A 22,011-nucleotide genomic window follows, 5' to 3' on the forward strand; every position below is an offset into this window, starting at 1 on the left:
ATATATATATATATATATATATATATATATATTACACATACATATATATATACATATATATATACATGCACAGTGCTGAGTCTAAATGAGCCATTTAAATTAGATGATGCAAAAATGAGTACACCCCACATCAAAAACTACTACATCTAGTATTTTGTTTGACTGACACCAGCCGCCCCCACCAGGTCTCACTGTAGGCACCAGGCACTTTTCTAAATTCATTTTTCTAAATGCACGATGCTTACATTGCAACATGGTCAAAACCTTGTAATAGAATGTCAATATCAGAGAATACGAGTGTGCAGTAAAAGTTCCTCCACCTCCCTCCATATATAGGAAGATATGCTCGTGGTGGATATTCTGATCTAATAGGAAGGTACTGAGATAAGAAGAGGCTGCTCACACTGCTGTCCACCACAAGTATCTGAATTTATATTGGAGAGATCAAAAGGTGCTGAGGTAAGAAGAGGCTGCTCACACTGCAATCCCCCCTGTATATCTAAACTAATACTGGAGATACCAGGAGTACTCAGGTAAGAAAAAGGTTGCTCACAGTGTTTTCCATCCTGTATATCTGATCTAAAACTGGAGATACTAGGAAGGGGTGCCTGAGATAAGAGGCTGCCTAAACTGCTGTCTGCCTACTTAATTACATCTAATACTGGAGATATTAGATGTGCAGGTTTAAAAAGAGGCTGCTCACACTGCTGTACACAATGTATATCTAATTTAATGCTGGAGATACCAGGGGTGCTGAGGTAAGATGCTGCTTACACTGCTTTCCAACATGTCTATTTGATTCAACACTTGAGATCCCAGGGAGTGATGCAGAGATTAAAAAAACTGCTTACACTGCTGTCCACTCTGTCTATCTACTTGAATAGTAAACATATCAGGAAGTCTGAGTAAGAAGAGTCTGCTCACACTGTATAGCTGATCCAAGACTGACGATAACCGGTGTTCAGGTAAGAAGGGGCTATTTACACTGCCGTCTGGCTTCTTTATCTGATGTAATACTGGAGATATCAGCGGTGCTGAGGTAAGAAAAGGCTGCTCACCCTGCTGTCCAACATTTTTTAATGTGAGTCAATACTGGAGACACCATGAAGGGATTCGGAGATATATTATATATATATATAAAAAAAGGTTGCTTACATTACTTTTCACTCTATGTTGTCAAATACTAAAGATACCAAGAGTTCTGAGGTAAGAAGAGGCTGCTCACACTGCTGTCCGCCATGTATTTCAGAATGCTAAGTGCCTGCTGTGACCTAGAGACAGCTTGATAGCACATGGTATAGGTTATCTCTAGGTCACAGCAGCACGGTTTGGTACCTCACATACTCATAGAATAATAATAGGATGAGTGCATAAGTCAGGTTTTTATCAGTGTAACAAGGACGTCCTTTATATTGTATCGTAGTGATTACCTCTCTAGATAAAATGTTTCATGTTCTAATTAGAGGCGTTTAAGAATCTATATATATAATTGCCTTATTCTGTCTGTCTGTCTTGCTCCAAAATTGTGTCCTTACGGTGACACAAAGCGGATTGGCCGCTGGGCTCGCCATGGCCCCGCCCCCCGCACGGATTGGCCGCTCGCCCAGGCTCCGCCCCCACACGGATTGGCCGGCCGCCCAGGCTCCGCCTCCCACTCGGATTGGCCTCTTGCCCCGGCACCCTGCACTTATTGGCAACTCGGCCACACCCCGCCCCCCTCACGCAATGCACGCTCGCTCTGGCCCCGCCCCCCGCACGCATTCCCCGAAGCGACACCACGACTCCCAGGTGAGTACTGTACCCCCGGGAGCCCACATCAGCATACGCCGCTAACCCAGCCGACACATACCCTCGCATTGCTGGGGTTGCCGGCGTATGCTGGTGTGGGCTCCCGTGCGAGCGGGGGACGGGATACGCTGGTAACCATAGTTACCAGCGCATCAAGGTCCTGCAGCGGCGGATCATACACACACGTACACACAACACACACACACACATCAGATCATACTCACTCTCACACACACCTCACATCGCATCCACACACTCACAACATCCTGGGATATCGCTTGCTTCTCGGCGGCGATACTGTGCTGTGAGCTTCCAGGACCTGCCGGAGGATCACATGGCCAGAAGCATGTGGTATCTCCGGATGTTGTGAGTGTGAGCGCATATGTGCAATATTGTCAGTGTGTGTGTGTGTGTGTGTGTGTGTGTGTGTGTGTGTGTATGCGATCGGGTGTGTGTGAGTGTATGCGATCGGGTGTGTGTGTGTATGCGATCGGATCTGTGAGTGTCGGCAGAGGAGCACAGCGTGCTGGAGGAGGCTGGGAGGAGAGAGGCTGATCCTGGGGAAGGCTGGGATGGGGAGGCTGATGCTGGGGGAGGCTGGGAGGAGAGAGGCTGATGCTGGGGGAGGCTGATGCTGGGGAAGGCTGGGAGGGTGTAGGCTGATGCTGGGGGAGGCTGATGCTGGGAGGAGAGAGGCTGATGCTGGGGGAGGCTGATGCTGGGGGAGGCTGGGAGGAGAGAGGCTGATGCTGGGGGAGGCTGAGGCTGGGGGAGGCTGGGAGGGGGAGGCTGAGGCTGGGGGAGGCTGTTAGGAGGGAGGCTGGGAGAAGAGAGGCTGATCCTGGGGAAGGCTGGGAGGGGGAGGCTGATGCTGGGGGAGGCTGGGAGGAGAGAGGCTGATGCTGGAGGAGGCTGGGAGGAGAGAGGCTGATGCTGGAGGAGGCTGGGAGGAGAGAGGCTTATGCTGGGGGAGGCTGGGAGGAGAGAGGCTGATGCTGGGGGAGGCTGGGAGGCGGAGGCTGATGCTGGGGGAGGCTGGGAGGCGGAGGCTGATGCTGGGGGAGGCTGGGAGGCGGAGGCTGATGCTGGGGGAGGCTGGGAGGCGGAGGCTGATGCTGGGGGAGGCTGGGAGGGGGAGGCTGATGCTGGGAGGAGGGAGGCTGAGAGAAGAGAGGCTGATGCTGGGGGAGGCTGAGGCTGGGGTAGGCTGGGAGGAGAGAGGCTGATGCTGGGGACAGAGAGGCTGATGCTGGGGACAGAGAGGAGAGGCTGATGCTGGGAGGAGAGAGGCTGATGCTGGGAGGAGAGAGGCTGATGCTGGGGGCAGAGAGGCTGATGCTGGGGGCAGAGAGGCTGATGCTGGGGCAGAGAGGCTGATGCTGGTGCAGCATGGGGGATGGAGCACGATGGGGGGGTGCGCAGCATGGGGGATACAGCACGATGGGGAGTGCGCCGCATGGAAGATGGAGCACGATGGGGAGTGCGCAGCATGGGGGATGGAGCACGATGGGGAGTGCGCAGCATGGGGGATGGAGCACGATGGGGAGTGCGCAGCATGGGGGATGGAGCACGATGGGGAATGCGCAGCATGGGGGATGGAGCACGTTTGGGATTGCGCAGCATGGGGGATGGAGCACGATGGGGAATGCGCAGCATATGGGATGGAGCACGATGGGGAGTGCGCAGCATGGGGGATGGAGCACGATGGGGGGTGTGCAGCATGGGGGATGGAGCACGATGGGAGGTGCTCACCTCCCCCCAACACACACACACACACACGCGCACTGCACAACACACCACACACACACTGGGAACCACAAACACCGCCGTACACAGACATCCACACACACAGACAACGCTGCACACACAACACCCAACACACAAACACCGCGGCACACACAAATATACGCACATACCGCACAACACACACATTGCACAAAACATACCTCCCCCCACACACACACACCCCACACCCACACAAACCGCGCAACACACACACACAATGCTACAGACACACAGCGCTCCACAAACAACGCAACACACGCAACACACATACAACACCGCTCTCACCCCCCGCCACACCCAGAACATGTACAGCCCCTACACAAACACTTAGTAACTACACACAACAACATCTATCTATCTATCTATCTATCTATCTATCTATATATATATATATATATATATATATATATATATATATATATATATATATATATATATATATATATATATATATATATATATATATATATATATATATATAGATAGATAACAAAAATCATATATGAACTACACAATACGTAAATTCTAGAATACCCGATGCGTAGAATCGGGCCACCTTCTAGTGTTTTTATAATGACATTCAGATATATTTTTCGATTGCCAGAGACCCCCTTTAAGTCAGCAGCAAATCAACATATGTCTAGTTCAAATCCGCAGCAAAATCAGTGACTAATACGTATATATTTCATTGAGATTCTGCCGCAGATTTTTTCCACCATTGAATAGACACTCTCATTACGGAAAGTTTTGCTTTACTGTAGCACTTCAAAGAAAGCAGAGCTCAAAAACCCAGCTATAAAATACATTAATTAGTTCCGACGTTTTTTGTTAACTAATAGAATGGAGTTTTAGCTTAAATTGAAGGCTGGATTAAAGACGCTCTGGTGTATGTGCCGTATCTCCCTCCCGGTGAAATCTACAAGCTGTGATCAAGGTCTAGCAGCGGGATCGACATGGAGATCAGTAATCAAAATCAGGTCAAGCTGCATCCCGCGTGCGGAGAGCACAGCCGGCCTCGCTACACCAGCGACGTATAATGGACTAATATACGTGTAAATGCTGCACTGAGCTAATTATACGGTAAGTGAGGATAAAAATATCTTGAGAGGGGAAAATGATGAGAGTAATGTTCCTGGATCAGGATAGAGACCCCCTTGTATAATCAACGCTGTAATCAAACTGACCTGTCACCTGCCATTAAGTTCTTATTAATTAACTTATGTCTAACACTGGTGATCTCGCCTCAACACAACAAACTTTGTATTATGTGGACGTCACTTTCCTGCCCCAATGACGAGGCAGCTATCATCCTGGCCGAATGACGCGGCAGCTATCATCCTGGCCGAATGACGGGGCAGCTATCATCCTGGCCGAATGACGCGGCAGCTATCATCCTGGCCGAATGACGTGGCAGCAATCATCCTGGCCGAATGACGCGGCAGCTATCATCCTGGCCGAATGACGCGGCAGCAATCATCCTGGCCGAATGACGCGGCAGCTATCATCCTGGCCGAATGACGGGGCAGCTATCATCCTGGCCGAATGACGCGGCAGCTATCATCCTGGCCGAATGATGCGGCAGCAATCATCCTGGCCGAATGACGCGGCAGCTATCATCCTGGCCGAATGACGGGGCAGCTATCATCCTGGCCGAATGACGAGGCAGCTATCATCCTGGCCGAATGACGAAGCAGCTATCATCCTGGCCGAATGACGCGGCAGCAATCATCCTGGCCGAATGACGGGGCAGCTATCATCCTGGCCGAATGACGAAGCAGCTATCATCCTGGCCGAATGACGCGGCAGCAATCATCCTGGCCGAATGATGCGGCAGCTATCATCCTGGCCGAATGACGGGGCAGCTATCATCCTGGCCGAATGACGAGGCAGCTATCATCCTGGCCGAATGACGGGGCAGCTATCATCCTGGCCGAATGACGGGGCAGCTATCATCCTGCCCCAATGACGAAGCAGCTATCATCCTGGCCGAATGATGGGTGCAGCTATCATCCTGGCCGAATGATGGGGCAGCTATCATCCTGGCCGAATGACGAGGCAGCTATCATCCTGGCCGAATGATGGGGCAGCTATCATCCTGCCCCAATGACGAGGCAGCTATCATCCTGGCCGAATGATGGGGCAGCTATCATCCTGGCCGAATGACGGGGCAGCTATCATCCTGGCCGAATGACGAGGCAGCCATCATCCTGGCCGAATGATGGGGCAGCTATCATCCTGCCCCAATGACGAAGCAGCTATCATCCTGGCCGAATGATGCGGCAGCAATCATCCTGGCCGAATGATGCGGCAGCAATCATCCTGGCCGAATGACGCGGCAGCAATCATCCTGGCCGAATGACGAAGCAGCTATCATCCTGGCCGAATGACGAGGCAGCTATCATCCTGGCCGAATGACAAGGCAGCTATCATCCTGGCCGAATGATGGGGCAGCTATCATCCTGGCCGAATGATGGGGCAGCTATCATCATGGCCGAATGATGGGGCAGCTATCATCCTGCCCCAATGACGAGGCAGCTATCATCCTGGACGAATGATGGGGCAGCTATCATCCTGGCCGAATGATGGGGCAGCTATCATCCTGCCCCAATGACGAAGCAGCCATCATCCTGGCCGAATGACGAGGCAGCTATCATCCTGGCCGAATGACAAGGCAGCTATCATCCTGGCCGAATGACGAGGCAGCTATCATCCTGGCCGAATGACGGGGCAGCTATCATCCTGGCCGAATGACAAGGCAGCTATCATCCTGGCCGAATGACGAGGCAGCTATCATCCTGGCCGAATGACGAGGCAGCTATCATCCTGGCCGAAAGACGAGGCAGCTATCATCCTGGCCGAATGACGAGGCAGCTATCATTGTGCCCAAACGACGAGGCAGCTATCATTGTGCCCAAACGACGAGGCAGCTATCATCCTGCCCAAACGACGCGGCAGCTATCATCCTGGCCGAATGACGTGGCAGCTATCATCCTGCCCAAACGACGCGGCAGCTATCATCCTGGCCGAATGACGGGGCAGCTATCATCCTGCCCAAACGATGCGGCAGCTATCATCCTGCACGAACGACAGGACAGCTATCATTCTGGCTGGACGACGGGGCAGCTATCATCCTGCCCAAACGACAGGGCAGCTATCATCCTGGCCGAAAGACAGGGCAGCTATCATTCTGGCCGAACGACGCGGCAGCTATCAGCCTGCCCGAGCGACACGGCAGCTATCATCCTGCCCGAGCAACGCAGCAACTATCATCCTGGCCGAATGACGAGGCAGCTATCATCCTGCCCGAGCAACGCGGCAGCTATCATCCTGCCCGAACAACGAGGCAGCTATCATCCTGCCAGAGCGACGTGGCAGCTATCATCCTGCCCGAACGACGCAGTAGCTATCATCCTGCCCGAACGAGTCAGCAGCAATCATCCTGACTGAACTATGAGGCAGCGATCATCCTGTGCGAATGACACAGTAGCTATTCTCCTGCCCGAACGACGTGTAAGCTATTTATACTATCAATATCACCCAATCGTTTTACAATGTTGGACTCTGGATGACATGGCAATAATTTAGGTTGCCAAAAAGTAACAATGGAGCGGGCATCTCCTGTATATTGATGGCATGCCAACCAAAATTAATGTAAGGCAAATGGAAAAAAAAAAGTTGAAAAGGCATAAAAAAGATTGGTTGCACTTTCTAAATTTAAAGAATATAAATCTTTGTTAAAAGGGAATCTGTCACCAGATTTTTGCTACCTCATCTGAGACTTGTTCCCTAGGCCAAAAATTGGCACGGAGATACAACTCCGATAACCAGTAGGTAGGTAATGAAAATCCAGCAACTGCGTCCAGTAAAATAAAAACTTCGACTTTTATTTCAACAAGGTTAAAAGCGATAAAACCAATTCACATGAATGGAAAGGAAGACGCGTTTTGGACAGTGTATGTCATTAGATGACTAAGGACATAGACTGTCCGAAACGCGTCTTCCTTTCCATTCATGTGAATTGGTTTTATCGCTTTTAACCTTGTTGAAATAAAAGTCGAAGTTTTTATTTTACTGGACGCAGTTGCTGGATTTTCATTACCTACATGCTGTGGATTTGCCTTCCATCCGTGCACCGTCTCAGGATCACATCCTTATATTGGGGTGAGCTGGACTTTTTTGTTCGTTAACTCTGATAACCAGTATGATGACCAATAGAACCACATAAAGCTGCAGTGATGCTTTTCTATAGGAATTAATGAGTGATCACCAATCTTCACTGACAACATCACCGAGTCTTTATAGTCCTTCACTATAGACATCAACAAGCCTTCATAATGCTTCACTGTAGGCATCATGGAGCTGCAGTCAGGCTTCTTTGTAGAAATCACTGTCACTGCTATGCTTTTCTGTAGGCATCACCAAGCCACCGCCATGCTCTACTGTAGGCATCAATTAGCCACCACCATGCTTCACTGTAGGCATCAGCAAGACAACACCATGCTTTACTGTACATATCCCTGAAACATCACCATACTTCACTGTAGGCATCACCGAGCCACCACCATGATTTACTGTGGGCATCACCAAGCCACCACCATATTTCACTATTGGCATCAACGAGCCACCGTGTAAGCATCACTGAGCCTTCATGATCCTTCACTGCAGACATCACCAAGACTTCATATTCACAGTAGGTATTGTAAAGCCATCACCATGCTTCACAGTAGGCATCACCCAGCCACCACCATGGTTCACTGTAAAAACACAAACAAATATATGTTCAGCTCACCACTCTAAAGCAGGTATCTACAGTCTCTGGTCCGGTGAAAGGAACAAGTGGTTTGGCTTCCACAGCTGAGTAATCAGTACCATCAAGAGGAACAAGGGAGGAGAGAAATCCAGCACCGATGTAGTAAAAAATGTTTCTTTATTCAAAATTCATAAAATGGAAAATCTGACCAAGTGCAGAGTATAAATACGCTTAACGCGTTTCGGAGAACAAACTCCTTATTCATAAGCAATAACATGCTGGATTTCTCTCCTCCCTTGTTCCTCTTGATGGTAATGGTTCACTGTAGGCATTACTGAATCTTTGTAATCCTTCACTGAAGATATCACCAAGCTTTGAAATGCTGCACTTTGGGTATCATGGAGCCACCACCATGCTTCACTGCAGGCATCACCGAGGTGCAGTCATGCTTCTCTTTAGAAATCACAAAGTCACTGCTATGGTTCTTGGTAGCCATAACTGAGCCACCTAATGCTTCTCTACAGGCATCACTGAGCTTCCGCCGCCATGCTTCAGTGTAGGAATGACTGAGGTGCAGTCATGCTTCTCTCTAGAAATCAGAATCACTGCTATGCTTCTCGGTAGACATAACTGAGCGACCGCATGCTTCGAAATAGGCATCACTGAGTTTTCATAATGTTTCATTGTAAGAAAGGTTTTCTTTTCAGCTTCATATTTCCTCCTCCACAGTTCCAGTATTGTTTCATTGGTGCACAGACAGAATTCCTCCTCCACGGTTCCAGTATTGTTTCATTGGTGCACAGACAGAATTCCTCCTCCACGGTTCCAGTATTGTTTTGTTGTCCCACAGAACAACAGAATCCCAGAACATCTGTGAGTTATTGTAATGGTTTTGAGGATAATGCTGCCAAAGTTTCTTCTACTTTTGGGTCAGTAGAGTTGGCGTCTTGGAAGTCTTGGCATGGAGAGTACGCAGTGTTTAGTATGCGTCTTACCATACAAACTGGAACCTCAGAGCTTGCTGATCCCAGTAACACGAGGGTTTTTGACCACTTGCCTCCTCAAGAATTTGGTGGCAGTCGGTGATAGCTTGCTCCTCCTGCCACGTTCCGGTAGTGTGGTCGGTCTTCCCTTAATTATGGACTTGTTTATCTCAATGCCTTTCTATCTCTCTGTATCGTTATCCTTGTTTGACCAAGTCTTATCCTTTTGGAACACTCTTGACAATCCAAGACTATTCGTGACATGGAAGAGATTGCCATTGAAGATTTTATAAATTGTACAGCACTTTACAGACATCATGCCTGTACCGTTGGGGCTCACAATCTATATTCCCTATCACTGTGTCTTTGGAGTATGGGAGGAAACCGGAGAACCCGGAGGAAACCCATGCAAACACGGGGAGAACATACAAAACATCCTTGCAGATGTTGTTCTTGATGGGAATTGAACCTTCAAAGCAACACTGCTTCCTCAGGAATGCCGCCAGAAGCTGGTGACTATGTTTCATGTCTGTAGCAGGTTACAACAGCCAGAGGGGGCTCTACTAAGTACTAAAGACACTGTAGAATAATTCGGAGACTGCAATAGTCACAGATGCAACTTGAGGGACCATGTGTTGAGCTATATACATTGATTTGGTGCACACAGCAGAAAGTTTCTACATTTTTACAATAAACCAGGTTGGCAGTGGGGGATGAATAATTTTGCATGCAACTGTATGTTACATGGCAGCCATAACAATATTCTAATACTTTTTTATAAATACAAAAACATCCTCTCTACGTGGTAACAGGGAAGCAGATACCATAAGCCAACATGTCCACTGCCCATTAACGTTGTGTATTTTGTCCATAATCGCACTATGACAAATACTCCTCGTCCTTGACGCACACTTTGACTTCCATCATGATATAGAATTGGAGAAAAGGAAAAAAAAACGCGATGAGAAGTAATGAGCCACAAATTGATGAATATTTTTAATTAAATGTTACTGAATTGAGAGAAGGAGAGAACATTCCTGTGGGTTATAAATGTGAGCGAGTCTGCGGAGGCCTTGGGATCGCTGGTGCTTGCCATTCACCGCTCATGCCTTTACACTCCCACGGCAGCCGAACATTTGTAAAACTCAACATCAGAATCAAATTTCAAAGCTCAGCGAGCTCTCCTGCTAATATCTTCTTGTTAGACATCTGATCATTTGTACTGGTTAGCTGTAATTACCGGCTGCGAGAACAGATTTTTTTTGCAAAACTTTTAGTCTTTGCTTTGCGTTACAGAGACCCAAACTGCAAAAAATATTCCGGATTGTCAGATGTCATAGAGAAGTGTGTTGAATTTCCTTTCTCAAGAAAGGGTTAATTAAACTACGTCCTGTGCTCTCCATCTGCGTCAATAAAGCTCCATTCCCAGTTCTTTTTGATTGTAGTAGTATTGATGTGTGCAAATGACAGGCCAATGGCCGCCAGGAGAGAAGTGGATGGCCCATGGCCGCCAGGAGAGGAGCGGACGGCCCATGGAAGCCAGGAGAGGAGCGGACGGCCCATGGAAGCCAGGAGAGGAGCGGACGGCCCATGGCCGCCAGGAGAGGAGCGGACGGCCCATGGCCGCCAGGAGAGGAGCGGACGGCCCATGGCCGCCAGGACAGGAGCGGACGGCCCATGGCCGCCAGGACAGGAGCGGACGGCCCATGGCCGCCAGGAGAGGAGCGGACGGCCCATGGCCGCCAGGAGAGGAGCGGACGGCCCATGGCCGCCAGGAGAGGAGCGGACGGCCCATGGCCGCCAGGAGAGGAGCGGACGGCCCATGGCCGCCAGGAGAGGAGCGGACGGCCCATGGCCGCCAGGAGAGGAGCGGACGGCCGAGCACCGGCAGGAGAGGAGCGGACGGCCGAGCACCGGCAGGAGAGGAGCGGATGGCCCATGGCCGCCAGGAGAGGAGCGGACGGCCCATGGCCGCCAGGAGAGGGGCAGATGGCCCATGGTTGTCAGGAGAGCAGCGGACAGCTGAGCACCGCCAGAAGAGGAATGGGCGGCCGAGCACCGCCAGAAGAGGAGCGGACGGCCGAGCACCGCCAGGAGAGGAGCGGACGGCCGAGCACCGCCAGGAGAGAAGTGGACAGCTGATGGCCACCAGAAGAGAAACGGACAGCTGACGGCAGCAAGGAAAGAAGGGGACAGCCAATGGCCGCCAGGAGGGAGGTGGATGACCCATAGCCGCCAGGAAAGAGATAAGTTAGGGATAGGGGGTGAGAAACTACTCATCTGATGGAGTTGTGGGTGTCACAATTCGAATCAAAGCCTGTGCTAAAAATCAGCCACTGCAGTCACCCCCGCTAGTGGAAGATCCCCTTCTTTTGTGTATAATGGATATAGGGCGGAGGATAGGGGCTTGGAGATGTAGTTATTTTGAAAAAGGGATCAATTCCAACCAAAAACGAACAAATAAAACTGCTTGAATTTAGCTTGCAGTCATGAGCTCTCATCCTCTACAGCAGCGGGGTCATTACCAAACGCCGATCCACCGCCCTATATCTAGTGCTTATATCCGGCAGAATACATCTGTCTGGTGGGGTGCCAGGTGTCCAAACAGCAGCATTAAGATATAGGCGACACATCGTAAGGTTAAGTCATCAATCCGATCAGCCAGGAAAGCCTTCTTACATTTCAGTTATTGGAGCTGCCCAAAACGTGCTGTGCTCCCATTTATAATTTGGCGCATTTTACTGCAAAACAAATCAGTTTAAGACTTGGACATCGGCCTTCATAGGTGTCTCTAGGGGATATTCACAGGGTCGCCATGCTGTGTGTTTAAATCTGTCATCGGAAATATGTTTATATATTTTATTTTTTTTTACCAGGTGTACATGCCACTATTCTCCCGAATCTGGCGTTACTTTTCTTTTTTCCCTGCACCTCTCCTTTGATTCTGAGATATGGTTCCCTCTCCCTCTCTTTTTATTCAATTGGGCGTGATCCTAAACTCTTTTCTATAGGTGCTTTCTTGTTGACCACGCCCAGTTGGCTAAAGAGACTAGATTTATACACAGTGAAGAGGAGGAAATATCTTAGGAATGGAGAGGAGTAGAAACAAAACAAACAGCGCCGAATTCAGGAAGAGCGCAACATTTACACCAGGTAAAACAAAAGTGTATCATCAGAGCATTTGGGTTACTTTTAAGTTGGAGGAATTTGGCTTCTAAATTCTATAAATCAGTAAGTAAAAGTAATATCCAGAAACTCACATTCTGCAGCCTCCTCTGGACGCCGTGCGTCCTTAATATACTTCTGACTCGTTCGTGCGTTTCCTTCCAATTAGCCGAGGCTCGGTGATCGGTCTGGAACCTACAAGAATCAGATTTACAATGTATAATGATTATTCCATCGTACGTTCCAAATTCTGCTAAATCACTGGAAACAGTCTACAAATTTGTTGTCAGGCGCTGAGCTAACAGCTACTTCCCGGTAATGACGGAGGACGGTAATTTCTTCCCATCAAGTACATAGTGTTAAGAATTCACTAACCAGAGCAAAATCGACACAACAAGCTGCATGCAAGGCATGCTGGGAGATTTCAGCTCCGGAGTATAATACTGCTTAGCCGGCATGTGCTTGGGTCATAGCGCAATGGTGACATCGTGCCAAAGTCAACTAATCAAAAGAGGAACTGGCGATTATGGCGGATCGGAGGGCTCCTGTTCTTCGGTCACGGAAAACCGACTTGGCTGCCATGCGATTTGTGCATCTCCATTACTCAGCTATAATGTAGAAGATCACAGTTCTGCCATCCTGCTTTTATACTGAAATATTCAAAACAAGGAAGCCTGCGGAGACACCATCACATGTTTCTCAACGCTGGCAGGAAACTAGCCAGGTCTTTCACCGGGAAGGAACAACCACGGGAAGGGCAGTCTCCAGTCAAGGAAACCGCCTATGCCAAACATGGTATGCATCCACAGACAGCTGTTTCGGGGTATTTGCCACTCATCAGTGTGGAGTAGGAAACTGGCCAGGTGGGAGCAATGCCTAGTAAAAACTACATAAGCAAGGATGGTTGACCTTAGGGAGATCAACATCCAACACCGCGGAGACACCATCACGTGTTTCTCAACGCAGTGATTCTAGAGCAATGCCCCCTGGGAAATATTCAAAACAACTGCTTTTATACTGATCAGAGCAGAGGATAATCACACAACTACTACAAACAGCAGAGACGGGACCGGCTCAACCTACCGATCTCATGCTGTACAATGACATCATGGGACGGGTAGCAGAGCACAGAGGACGAAGAAGCAGAGTGAAAGAAGAAATTCAAGATCAACTCTATAAAGCATCCCACGCATTTTAAGCCACTATTGTCTTCTTTTCAAATTACATGATTGATCCACATATAAGATATTAAGGTTTTACCCAGGGATCCCAAAAATTATATTTTCAGCAAGTTTCATCATCCAGGGGTTTTATCTGAATCTTGATTTATTTTAAGACTAAATTCCCTATCAGTATGTCTTTGAAGTTTGAGAGGAAACCGGAGGAAACCCACGCAAACACGGGGACAACATACAAACTCCCTGCAGATAGTGTTCTTGGTGAAATTTGAGCCCAGGACCCCAGCGCTGCAAGACTGGAACCCTTAAAGGGAATCTGTCGCCAGTTTTTTCACTATTAAACTAAAAGTCTCCCCTTCTGCAGCTCCTGGGCTGCATTCTATGAAGGTGCACCTTGTTCCTGACTCCCTTTGCAGACCCCAAAAATAATTTTATAAAAGCTGACCGCCACGTATGCTAATTACCTGTGTGGCTCAGATGGGTGTGCTCTTTTTCGGCTCCTGTTCCCCCCTCCTGCCGCTGTTCGCCGTTCTCCTTTCTTTATTGACGGGATGACGCCTCAGTCATCAACTACGTTGCTCTTTCAAATCTCGCACCTGTGCAGCTATGTCCGCTCGCGCAGGCAGAGTTCCCTATGCCATATCGCGGGCAGAGAAGGAAACCGTTGTCCTCGCGCGCGCCATGAGCCATTTGCGCAGGTGTGAGATTATGGTCGGTGCTGTGCATGGTGCCACTGTGTCATCCTTGTACCTGACCTAATCATCGTGCCTGCGCATTTAGCTCACCGGCGTGAGGACAGCTATGTTTTCTGCTCTGCCTGCAATATGTCAGAGCAAACTGCGCCTGCGCGAGCCGACATAACTGCACAGGCACGAGATTTGAAAAGAGCAATGTGGATGATGACGTAGGAGTCATCACGTCAATCAAAAAAGGAGGACGGCGAACAGCGGCCGGAGGGAGGACAGGAGACGAAAAAGAGCCAGCCCATCTGAGCCACACAGGTAATTAGCATACGTGGGGGGCATATTTTATACAGTTATTTTTGGGGTCTTCAAGGGGAGTCAGGAACAAACAGCACCTTCATAGAATGCAGCCCAGGAGCATGATTCTACAGCGTCTTTTCAAACGTTCGGCATGTCACATAGCAGGCGACAATCATTGAAAGACAGGTACCTCATCCATGGTGCATTACAACCCATTCACACCAGTGCGCACCAGGAAAATGGTCACAAAAAACTGGAGAAGGAGGGCACAAAACTTTAAGGGACAGAGCATTTTTTCATTTTTGTTTATTCCCATTAGAGGAGACTAATATTCGGCATGACTTATCCATCCGTACATCACCACTGAGCTGAATTTTTTGCGTTTCTTAGATATAAGACTTGCTGTAAGCAAGGATGTGTAATTCCCAGATGACGCCACTAGGTTGCGCTGTCCCCCCACTAATAAAAACACACTAGCCTCAGCATCAGAGGCCGGGGAAATAATTAGCCGTCCTTTACGGCACAATCTTCAAAAAGGTAAATAAAGGGATTAGCGTTAAAATGTGAAGTTGTCGCGTTCTAAATTGTAGGCTCATGTTACGTAAATTCATCAAGACTGCTGCGCGAAATGACACTCGCCCCAAGTGCTTAAAGGGAACCTGTCATCAGAAATTTCGCCCAAAAGCTAAAAGCTTCCCCCTCTGCAGCTCCTGGGCTGCATTCTAGGAAGGTCCCTGTTATTATTGTGCCCCATGTGAGACCAAAATAAAGCCTTTATAAAGTTCTACCTTTTTGTATGCAGCTTCTGTAAATTCGTCCCGGGGGCGGGCTCTCTGCCGTCCGTTATTCTGCCTCCTGGTCCTGTATGCCGCCCCCATCGCTCCTTTCCATATCTGATGCACCGCCCACTGCTCCAGCCATCCCCGCGCATGCCCAGTGCCAGTCTCACAGGACTGAGCACTGTGACTGCTGGTGACGTGTGCGCAGGCAAGTGATTATGGACGGGGCTGTGACTGTTATCAGCAAGTACCCGGCCATAATCTCTTGAGCGCGCAAACCTCTCCAGCGTCACACTGAGCTCAGGATTTATGCTAGACTGTATGGGCTGCTTTCAGGGATGACGTCCCTTTGTCATGTGATAGTATTTCGAACACGCCCCTATCACATGACAAAGGGACGTCATCCCTGAAAGCAGCCCATACAGTCTAGCATAAATCCTGAGCTCAGTGTGACGCTGGAGAGGTTTGCGCGCTCAAGAGATTATGGCCGGGTACTTGCTGATAACAGTCACAGCCCCGTCCATAATCACTTGCCTGCGCACACGTCACCAGCAGTCACAGTGCTCAGTCCTGTGAAACTGGCACTGGGCATGCACGGGGATGGCTGGAGCAGTGGGCGGCGTCCAAAAGTATGGAAATCAGCGATGGGGGCGGCATACAGGACCAGGGGGCAGAATAACGGACGGCAGAGAGCCCGCCCCCGGGACGAATTTACAGAAGCTGCATACAAAAAGGTAGAACTTTATAAACTCTTTATTTTGGTCTCACATGGGGCACAATAATAACAGGGACCTTCCTAGAATGCAGCCCAGGAGCTGCAGAGGGGGAATCTTTTAGCTTTTGGGCGAAATTTCTGATGACAGGTTCCCTTTAAGCCTTAAACTGAGGAACAGCTTGACGGTGGTGCCTGCATGTGCGCAATACTTACGATATGGAAAATAAACTGCAAGTTTCTCTATTAGATTAAATGAAAAAACAAAAATAATGCAAATAAATTCAGGAAAACTGGAAATGTAATCAGCAGAGAAGGAAATTTGGCACCGAAACCTACCGGTCCATGGCAAGGGCAAACGTTCAACATTTGTATTGGTAACACTGACATGGTCCCCTGGCTTGCCCTGGGTTCCAAAATAACCCCCCTTCCAAATAAAACCCCACTTTTACACTAGTGCTATGTGCCCACAGTGCTTTTTTGTCCCGCACAAACAAAGCTGGGGTTTTTTTGTGCTTCTTTTCATGCTTTCATCTTTTTTTTTCATGCTTCTTCTTATGTATTGAAAAAAGCAGGGAAAACCCCCCAGAAATAATTGACATGTCGCTTCCTTTTTTCAGCAACAAAAAAAGCAAGGAAAAAAGAAGCACTGTGGGCACAGCACGTCACGATTCTCATACACTTTGATGGGATGCATTTTCCTTGCTTTTTATCGGTTAAAAAAAGCAAGGAAAAAAGGCATTAAATAAAGTCCTGTGGGCACAAATTGTTGCTGAAAAAAGAAGCAATGTCAATTGTTTCTGCTTTTTTTCCTTTATCTCAATACATAAGAAGACGCATGAAAAGAAACATGAAAAGAAGCATGAAAGAAAAGCATGGAAAAAAAGCATGAAAAAAAGTATGAGAAAAAAGCATGAGAAAAAAAGCATGGAAAAAAGCATGGAAAAAAAGCATGAAAAAAAGCATTGAAAAAAATGCATGGGAAAAAGCATAAAAAGCATGAAAAAAAAGCCTGAAAAAAGCATGAAAAAAAGCATGAAAAAAGCATGAAAGCATGAAAAAAAAAGCATGAAAGCATGAAAAAAAAGCATGAAAGCATAAAAAGAAGCACAAAAAAGCAGCTTTTTTAGTGCTAAAAAAAGCACTGTGGGCACTCCGATTGATGGTGCTATCTCTCAGGGCGGTAAGGTCTTCTTACTCCCCCGACCTCTGATACCTATGCAGAGTTTCCGATAGTTTTGTATACATATATCACCCTTCTCAATCACCGCTTTGGTGTCCTTATCGATATCGGCTGTGACTTTAGAAGGTCCTTTAAGGCGCCGCTTCTCACACCAATCAATCTTACAATTTAATTTTTACGGCAAAGGAAGATGAATAGCATTACCGAAGGTCAGAGGCTGCGGACACAGTCACCGGAGCTGAAGTCTCTGACTATCTCTGCTCATCAATGTATCTACCCATCAACATATGGATCAAAAGAAGAGATCTCTCATGATGTATAAACCATTGCAACAGCTTCACGTGAAAGCGGAGTATGAGGAAACCGACTTGGAACCACTTACAGATCACTAGGTCACGGCCGGCAGGGAATCCTCGTTACTTCACAAGAGCAACGGGTGCGCAATCAAGGAGTACATCATTATACACATGAAAAAAAGGCACCCAACATTTTTAATGGATTTTGGAAAATGATGGCATATTCCATTGTACTGAATTATTATGGGCATTTACCGGGGGTACAAACCTTGAGACCCAAAATGATCCAAGAACAGGAGTCCCAGAGATCAGTGTGTTAATGAAATCATGGTGCGAATAAGGCGGATAAGTGACTGATGGAGAAAGCCAAGGTGACAGTGTCACGCATGCACAGTGCCGCGTACCTCACAAAGGGCCCTCATTCTTTGGACCAGTGGGGGTCTTCTAGCAATCATACATGTATCTCTATTCCTGTACAAATGTGCAACAGCAGCAAATGTGGCGCCCCTGACCTGGTCAGGCACCACTGAGTACTGCACCCATGCTGGGGGCAGTGCAACACAGGTAAACCAGAAGGCTGACCGAGGTGTGGTTACACAGGCGCATAGTAATCAGGTCTCACACATCTACCTTTGATAGGGACCCCTGGGGAATCCAGGAGGGGGCGTGGCCTCCATCTCCACTCAAGGGGTGTGGTAGAGAGCCTGGTTGCTAGGTGGCGTAGGCAGGCACAGAGGGGAGGGAGTAGTGAACTAGTCAGTTAGTGCAGCTCAGGGAGAGCAGTCACAAGAAACAGACCCTGTTGGCTGTCACGATCCTGACAACGCACGTGCAGTGGCTACTGACGGGGGAGAAAGGTCACCTGGTAGTGCCGCCTGAAAACCACCTGAGGCTGGAGGCAAAGGGGTGGCTGAATACGGGGACTGCCAGGAGAGGACCAGGCCCGTACGGGTTACAGGTCCCCAGCGCAGGGTCCCATTCAGTTAGCCTGCCAAACCTGCAGGTGGGGGTACTTCATACCCTCCACCATAACACCACAGAGTCCGGAGCCACGTAGCAACGAGAGGGCCCATAGTTCACAAGAGGCAAGCCGCCGGAGTGACCTGGTCCAGGCTACAAGCAGACGGGCTGAAAAAGGGGAGAACAGGCAGCAGCAACTTCCCTGGGTGACCCCGTAGGACTACAAGTATGGGTCACCCCAAAAACACAAGGGCTAGGAAGGCGAGTCAGTAGCTACCCTCACAAGTCAGCCTGAAGGAGCCTGGTTCCCTACGTTGTTCATCACAGCTACGCCCGGGTTACTCACCCTGCCACCTGATGGGAGTAAAAACCCTGAAAGACATTCTGATTGGGCGTGTGAGTCATTCTGCGACCTGTGGTTCCACACACTCAACCTGGGCCCTGGGACCAGCCCCACTCTCGGGGGGCCACACCATCTAACTGCCTCTACCAACAGCCCCAGGCGTCCCCTAACCTGCAGTGCCGGTCCCCTGACCGCAATACCGAGAGTGACGTCACGACATCCTAAAGAAGATAACCTACCTGTGACCAGACTGTCCCTACACGTGGAGTCCCTGAAGGTAATGCATCGCTACACCTAGGCTCCACAATTCTGGCGTCACGAACAGGATAAGGACTAGACCTGTTAAGACAGGTGACCATGTGCTTTGGCGGTCCGCACGAAAAATTTGAAGCGCCGCCATGTTGCCAAAACAGAAAGCGCGCCAAAGAACAACAGCAGCCCGCGCTAGAAGTAGCCGCCCACGAAGAGGTGTGGCTACCCAGAGAACCCCCGCAGCGTTCTGACCTTGCCAGTGATGGAGGTGGAGTTGTCCAGAGATGGCGGGAGGAAGAAGTCACGAGTCGGCAGCAGGATGTGAAGATGGAAGGTCGTGCATAGAGCATGGCGTCTGCCTATAGGGATCCAGAGCCAGGCTCCGCTGCCTGGTGGGACTGGGAGCTTGCCCAGTTCTGCAAACAGCTGGAGGCCAGGATTATACAGCAGCTCAGGGAAGGACGCACGGAGCTCCGGGAGATGGCTACAGCGGTATGGGCCTACGAGAGGTGGACTGCGCGACAAGTGCCACACCGAGCAGTGGCCACCCAGACGCCGATGACGCCTCCAATGAGTGAGTTCAGTGTTGCCCCTGCCATCGTGAGAGTACCGACCCCGCCGCTGCTTTCCCAACCTGCAGCTGCTGCGATGCCCGCGGCGCGCCTCGCTGCCACGCCCGCGAAGATCCCTGCTGCGACCCCGGAGGCGATGCCCACCAAGGCCCACGCTGCGAAACCCGTGGTCCCCGCAGAGACGCCGGAGCGACGCCCAGCCCGGCCTGCCAAGACCAAGCCGCAGCAGCGACACCCAGCCCAGCCCGCCAAGGCCAAGCCGCAGCAGCGATGACCAGCCCGGCCCGCCAAGACCATTTTCAGAGTGCAAGGCAGCTGCTTAGAAGAAGCCATGGCTGACATTTATACCAGAATGGGGAACATATATATCAGGAAGGGTCCAAGGATGGGGAACATACATACCTGTGAAAAGGCCCAGGATGGGGGACATACAGTATATACCACAATGCGGCCAAGGATGACATTTTATATATATATATATATATATATTATATATTGTGAGGTAGCGTCGTCGGCTGCGCTGCAGAAGACACGGGATCCAGGCACCAAGGTTCACAGCACACGGTTTATTATTCAAAGAACAAGTCCACAATAGTACATATGGGCCTTTCCGGCAGAGAACTCAGGGAGATGTGATCACTCCCTCACACCCGGCACACCTGCCCTCGTTCCTGTTTCCTTTTAACCCTTCCTGAAGCCTGTAGGGAAACAGCATTAACCCCGGAGTGGAGTTGCTTTCTATCATGGAGTGAGCACAACCGGGGCGAGACATACCGGCCGTCATAGATAACCCCGGTCACAGTCTCACAATATATACATACATACATATATATACATACATACATATACACATACATACATATACACATACATACATATACATACATACATATATTATATACATACATATATTATATATATATATATATATATATATATATATACATACACATACACACACACACACACACATTATATATATATATATATATATACACATACATACATTATATATATATATATATATATATATATATATATATATACACACACACACATATATATGTATATACATACATTATATATATATATATATATATATATATATATATATATATATATATATATATATATATATATATATATATATATACACACACACACATACATACACACACACACACACACACACATACACATATATATATATATATATATATATATATATATATATATATATATATATATATATATATATGTATGGAAGAGGGCCAAGGATGCGTGACCTATATAACAGGACTAGCTGTAGTACCTGGGCGTTGCCCGGGATAGTAGCTGTCTCTCTCCCAGTCGCTGTCTGTCTCTTTCCTTGTCTGTCTGTGTCTATGTCTCTGTCTGCCTGTTTCTATCTTTCTGTCTGTATTTGTATCAATCTGTCTCCATCTCTGTCTGTCTCTATGTGTGTGTCTGTCTGTCTCTCTCTTTTCCCGTCTGTCTTTGTCTGTGGCTTTGCCCGGTCTATCTCTTTGCCCGGTCTGTCTCTTTGCCCGTTAAGATTCTTATACTAACAGTTTATTTTGTCCCTATAGCAACCACTGACAGTTGCTATTAATAGCCAGTAGCTCCCACCTCCATTCAGTATAATGCAGGCAGGATTTTGGAGGCTAACTGTAAAGCGCGGGGTTAAATTTTCCCGTCAAAACAGTCTATGACGTTTCCTGGGTCACATGGGGCGTCTGCAAAATTTCGTGATTGTAAATGCGACGGTGCAAATTCCTTTAGCGGACATACACACGTACACTGAGCTTTATATATTAGATAGGGGACATATACTAGGAAGGGTTCCAGTATGGGGTACATATATGCCAGGGAAGGTTCCAGGATGGGGAAAATATATACTTGTGAAAAGGCCCAGGATGGGGGACATATATACCATAATGGGGCCAAGGATAAGAGACATATATATATATGGAACAGGGCCAAGGATGTGTGACATATATAACCGGATAGGGGACATATATATTAGGAAGGGTTCCCGTATGGGGTACATATATGCCAGGGAAGGTTCCAGGATGGGGAACATATATACCTGTGAAAAGGCCCAGAATGGGGGACATACATATCACAATGGGGCCAAGGATAAGAGCTATATATACCTGAAACAGGGCCAGAATGTGGGACATATATAACAGGATAGGGGACCTATATACTAAGAAGGGTTCCAGTATGGGGTATATATATGTCAGGGAGGGTTCTAGGATGAGGAACATATAAACCTAAAA

At 48.5% G+C, this 22,011-nt stretch overlaps 1 protein-coding gene across 1 annotated transcript in view; it reads right to left on the reverse strand.

The window, feature by feature from the left end:
• The window catches only part of SPATA6 (spermatogenesis associated 6), a 121,819-nt gene that overhangs the window by 7,841 nt on the left and 91,967 nt on the right, over positions 1–22,011 (reverse strand). Inside the window, exon 7 of the mRNA XM_075320535.1 lies at positions 12,567–12,666. Within this exon, the coding sequence (XP_075176650.1) occupies positions 12,567–12,666 (100 nt within the window). The remainder of the gene's footprint in view (positions 1–12,566; positions 12,667–22,011) is intronic.

The sequence above is a fragment of the Anomaloglossus baeobatrachus genome, chromosome 8, assembly GCF_048569485.1.
Source record: "Anomaloglossus baeobatrachus isolate aAnoBae1 chromosome 8, aAnoBae1.hap1, whole genome shotgun sequence".
Lineage (NCBI taxonomy): Eukaryota > Metazoa > Chordata > Amphibia > Anura > Aromobatidae > Anomaloglossus > Anomaloglossus baeobatrachus.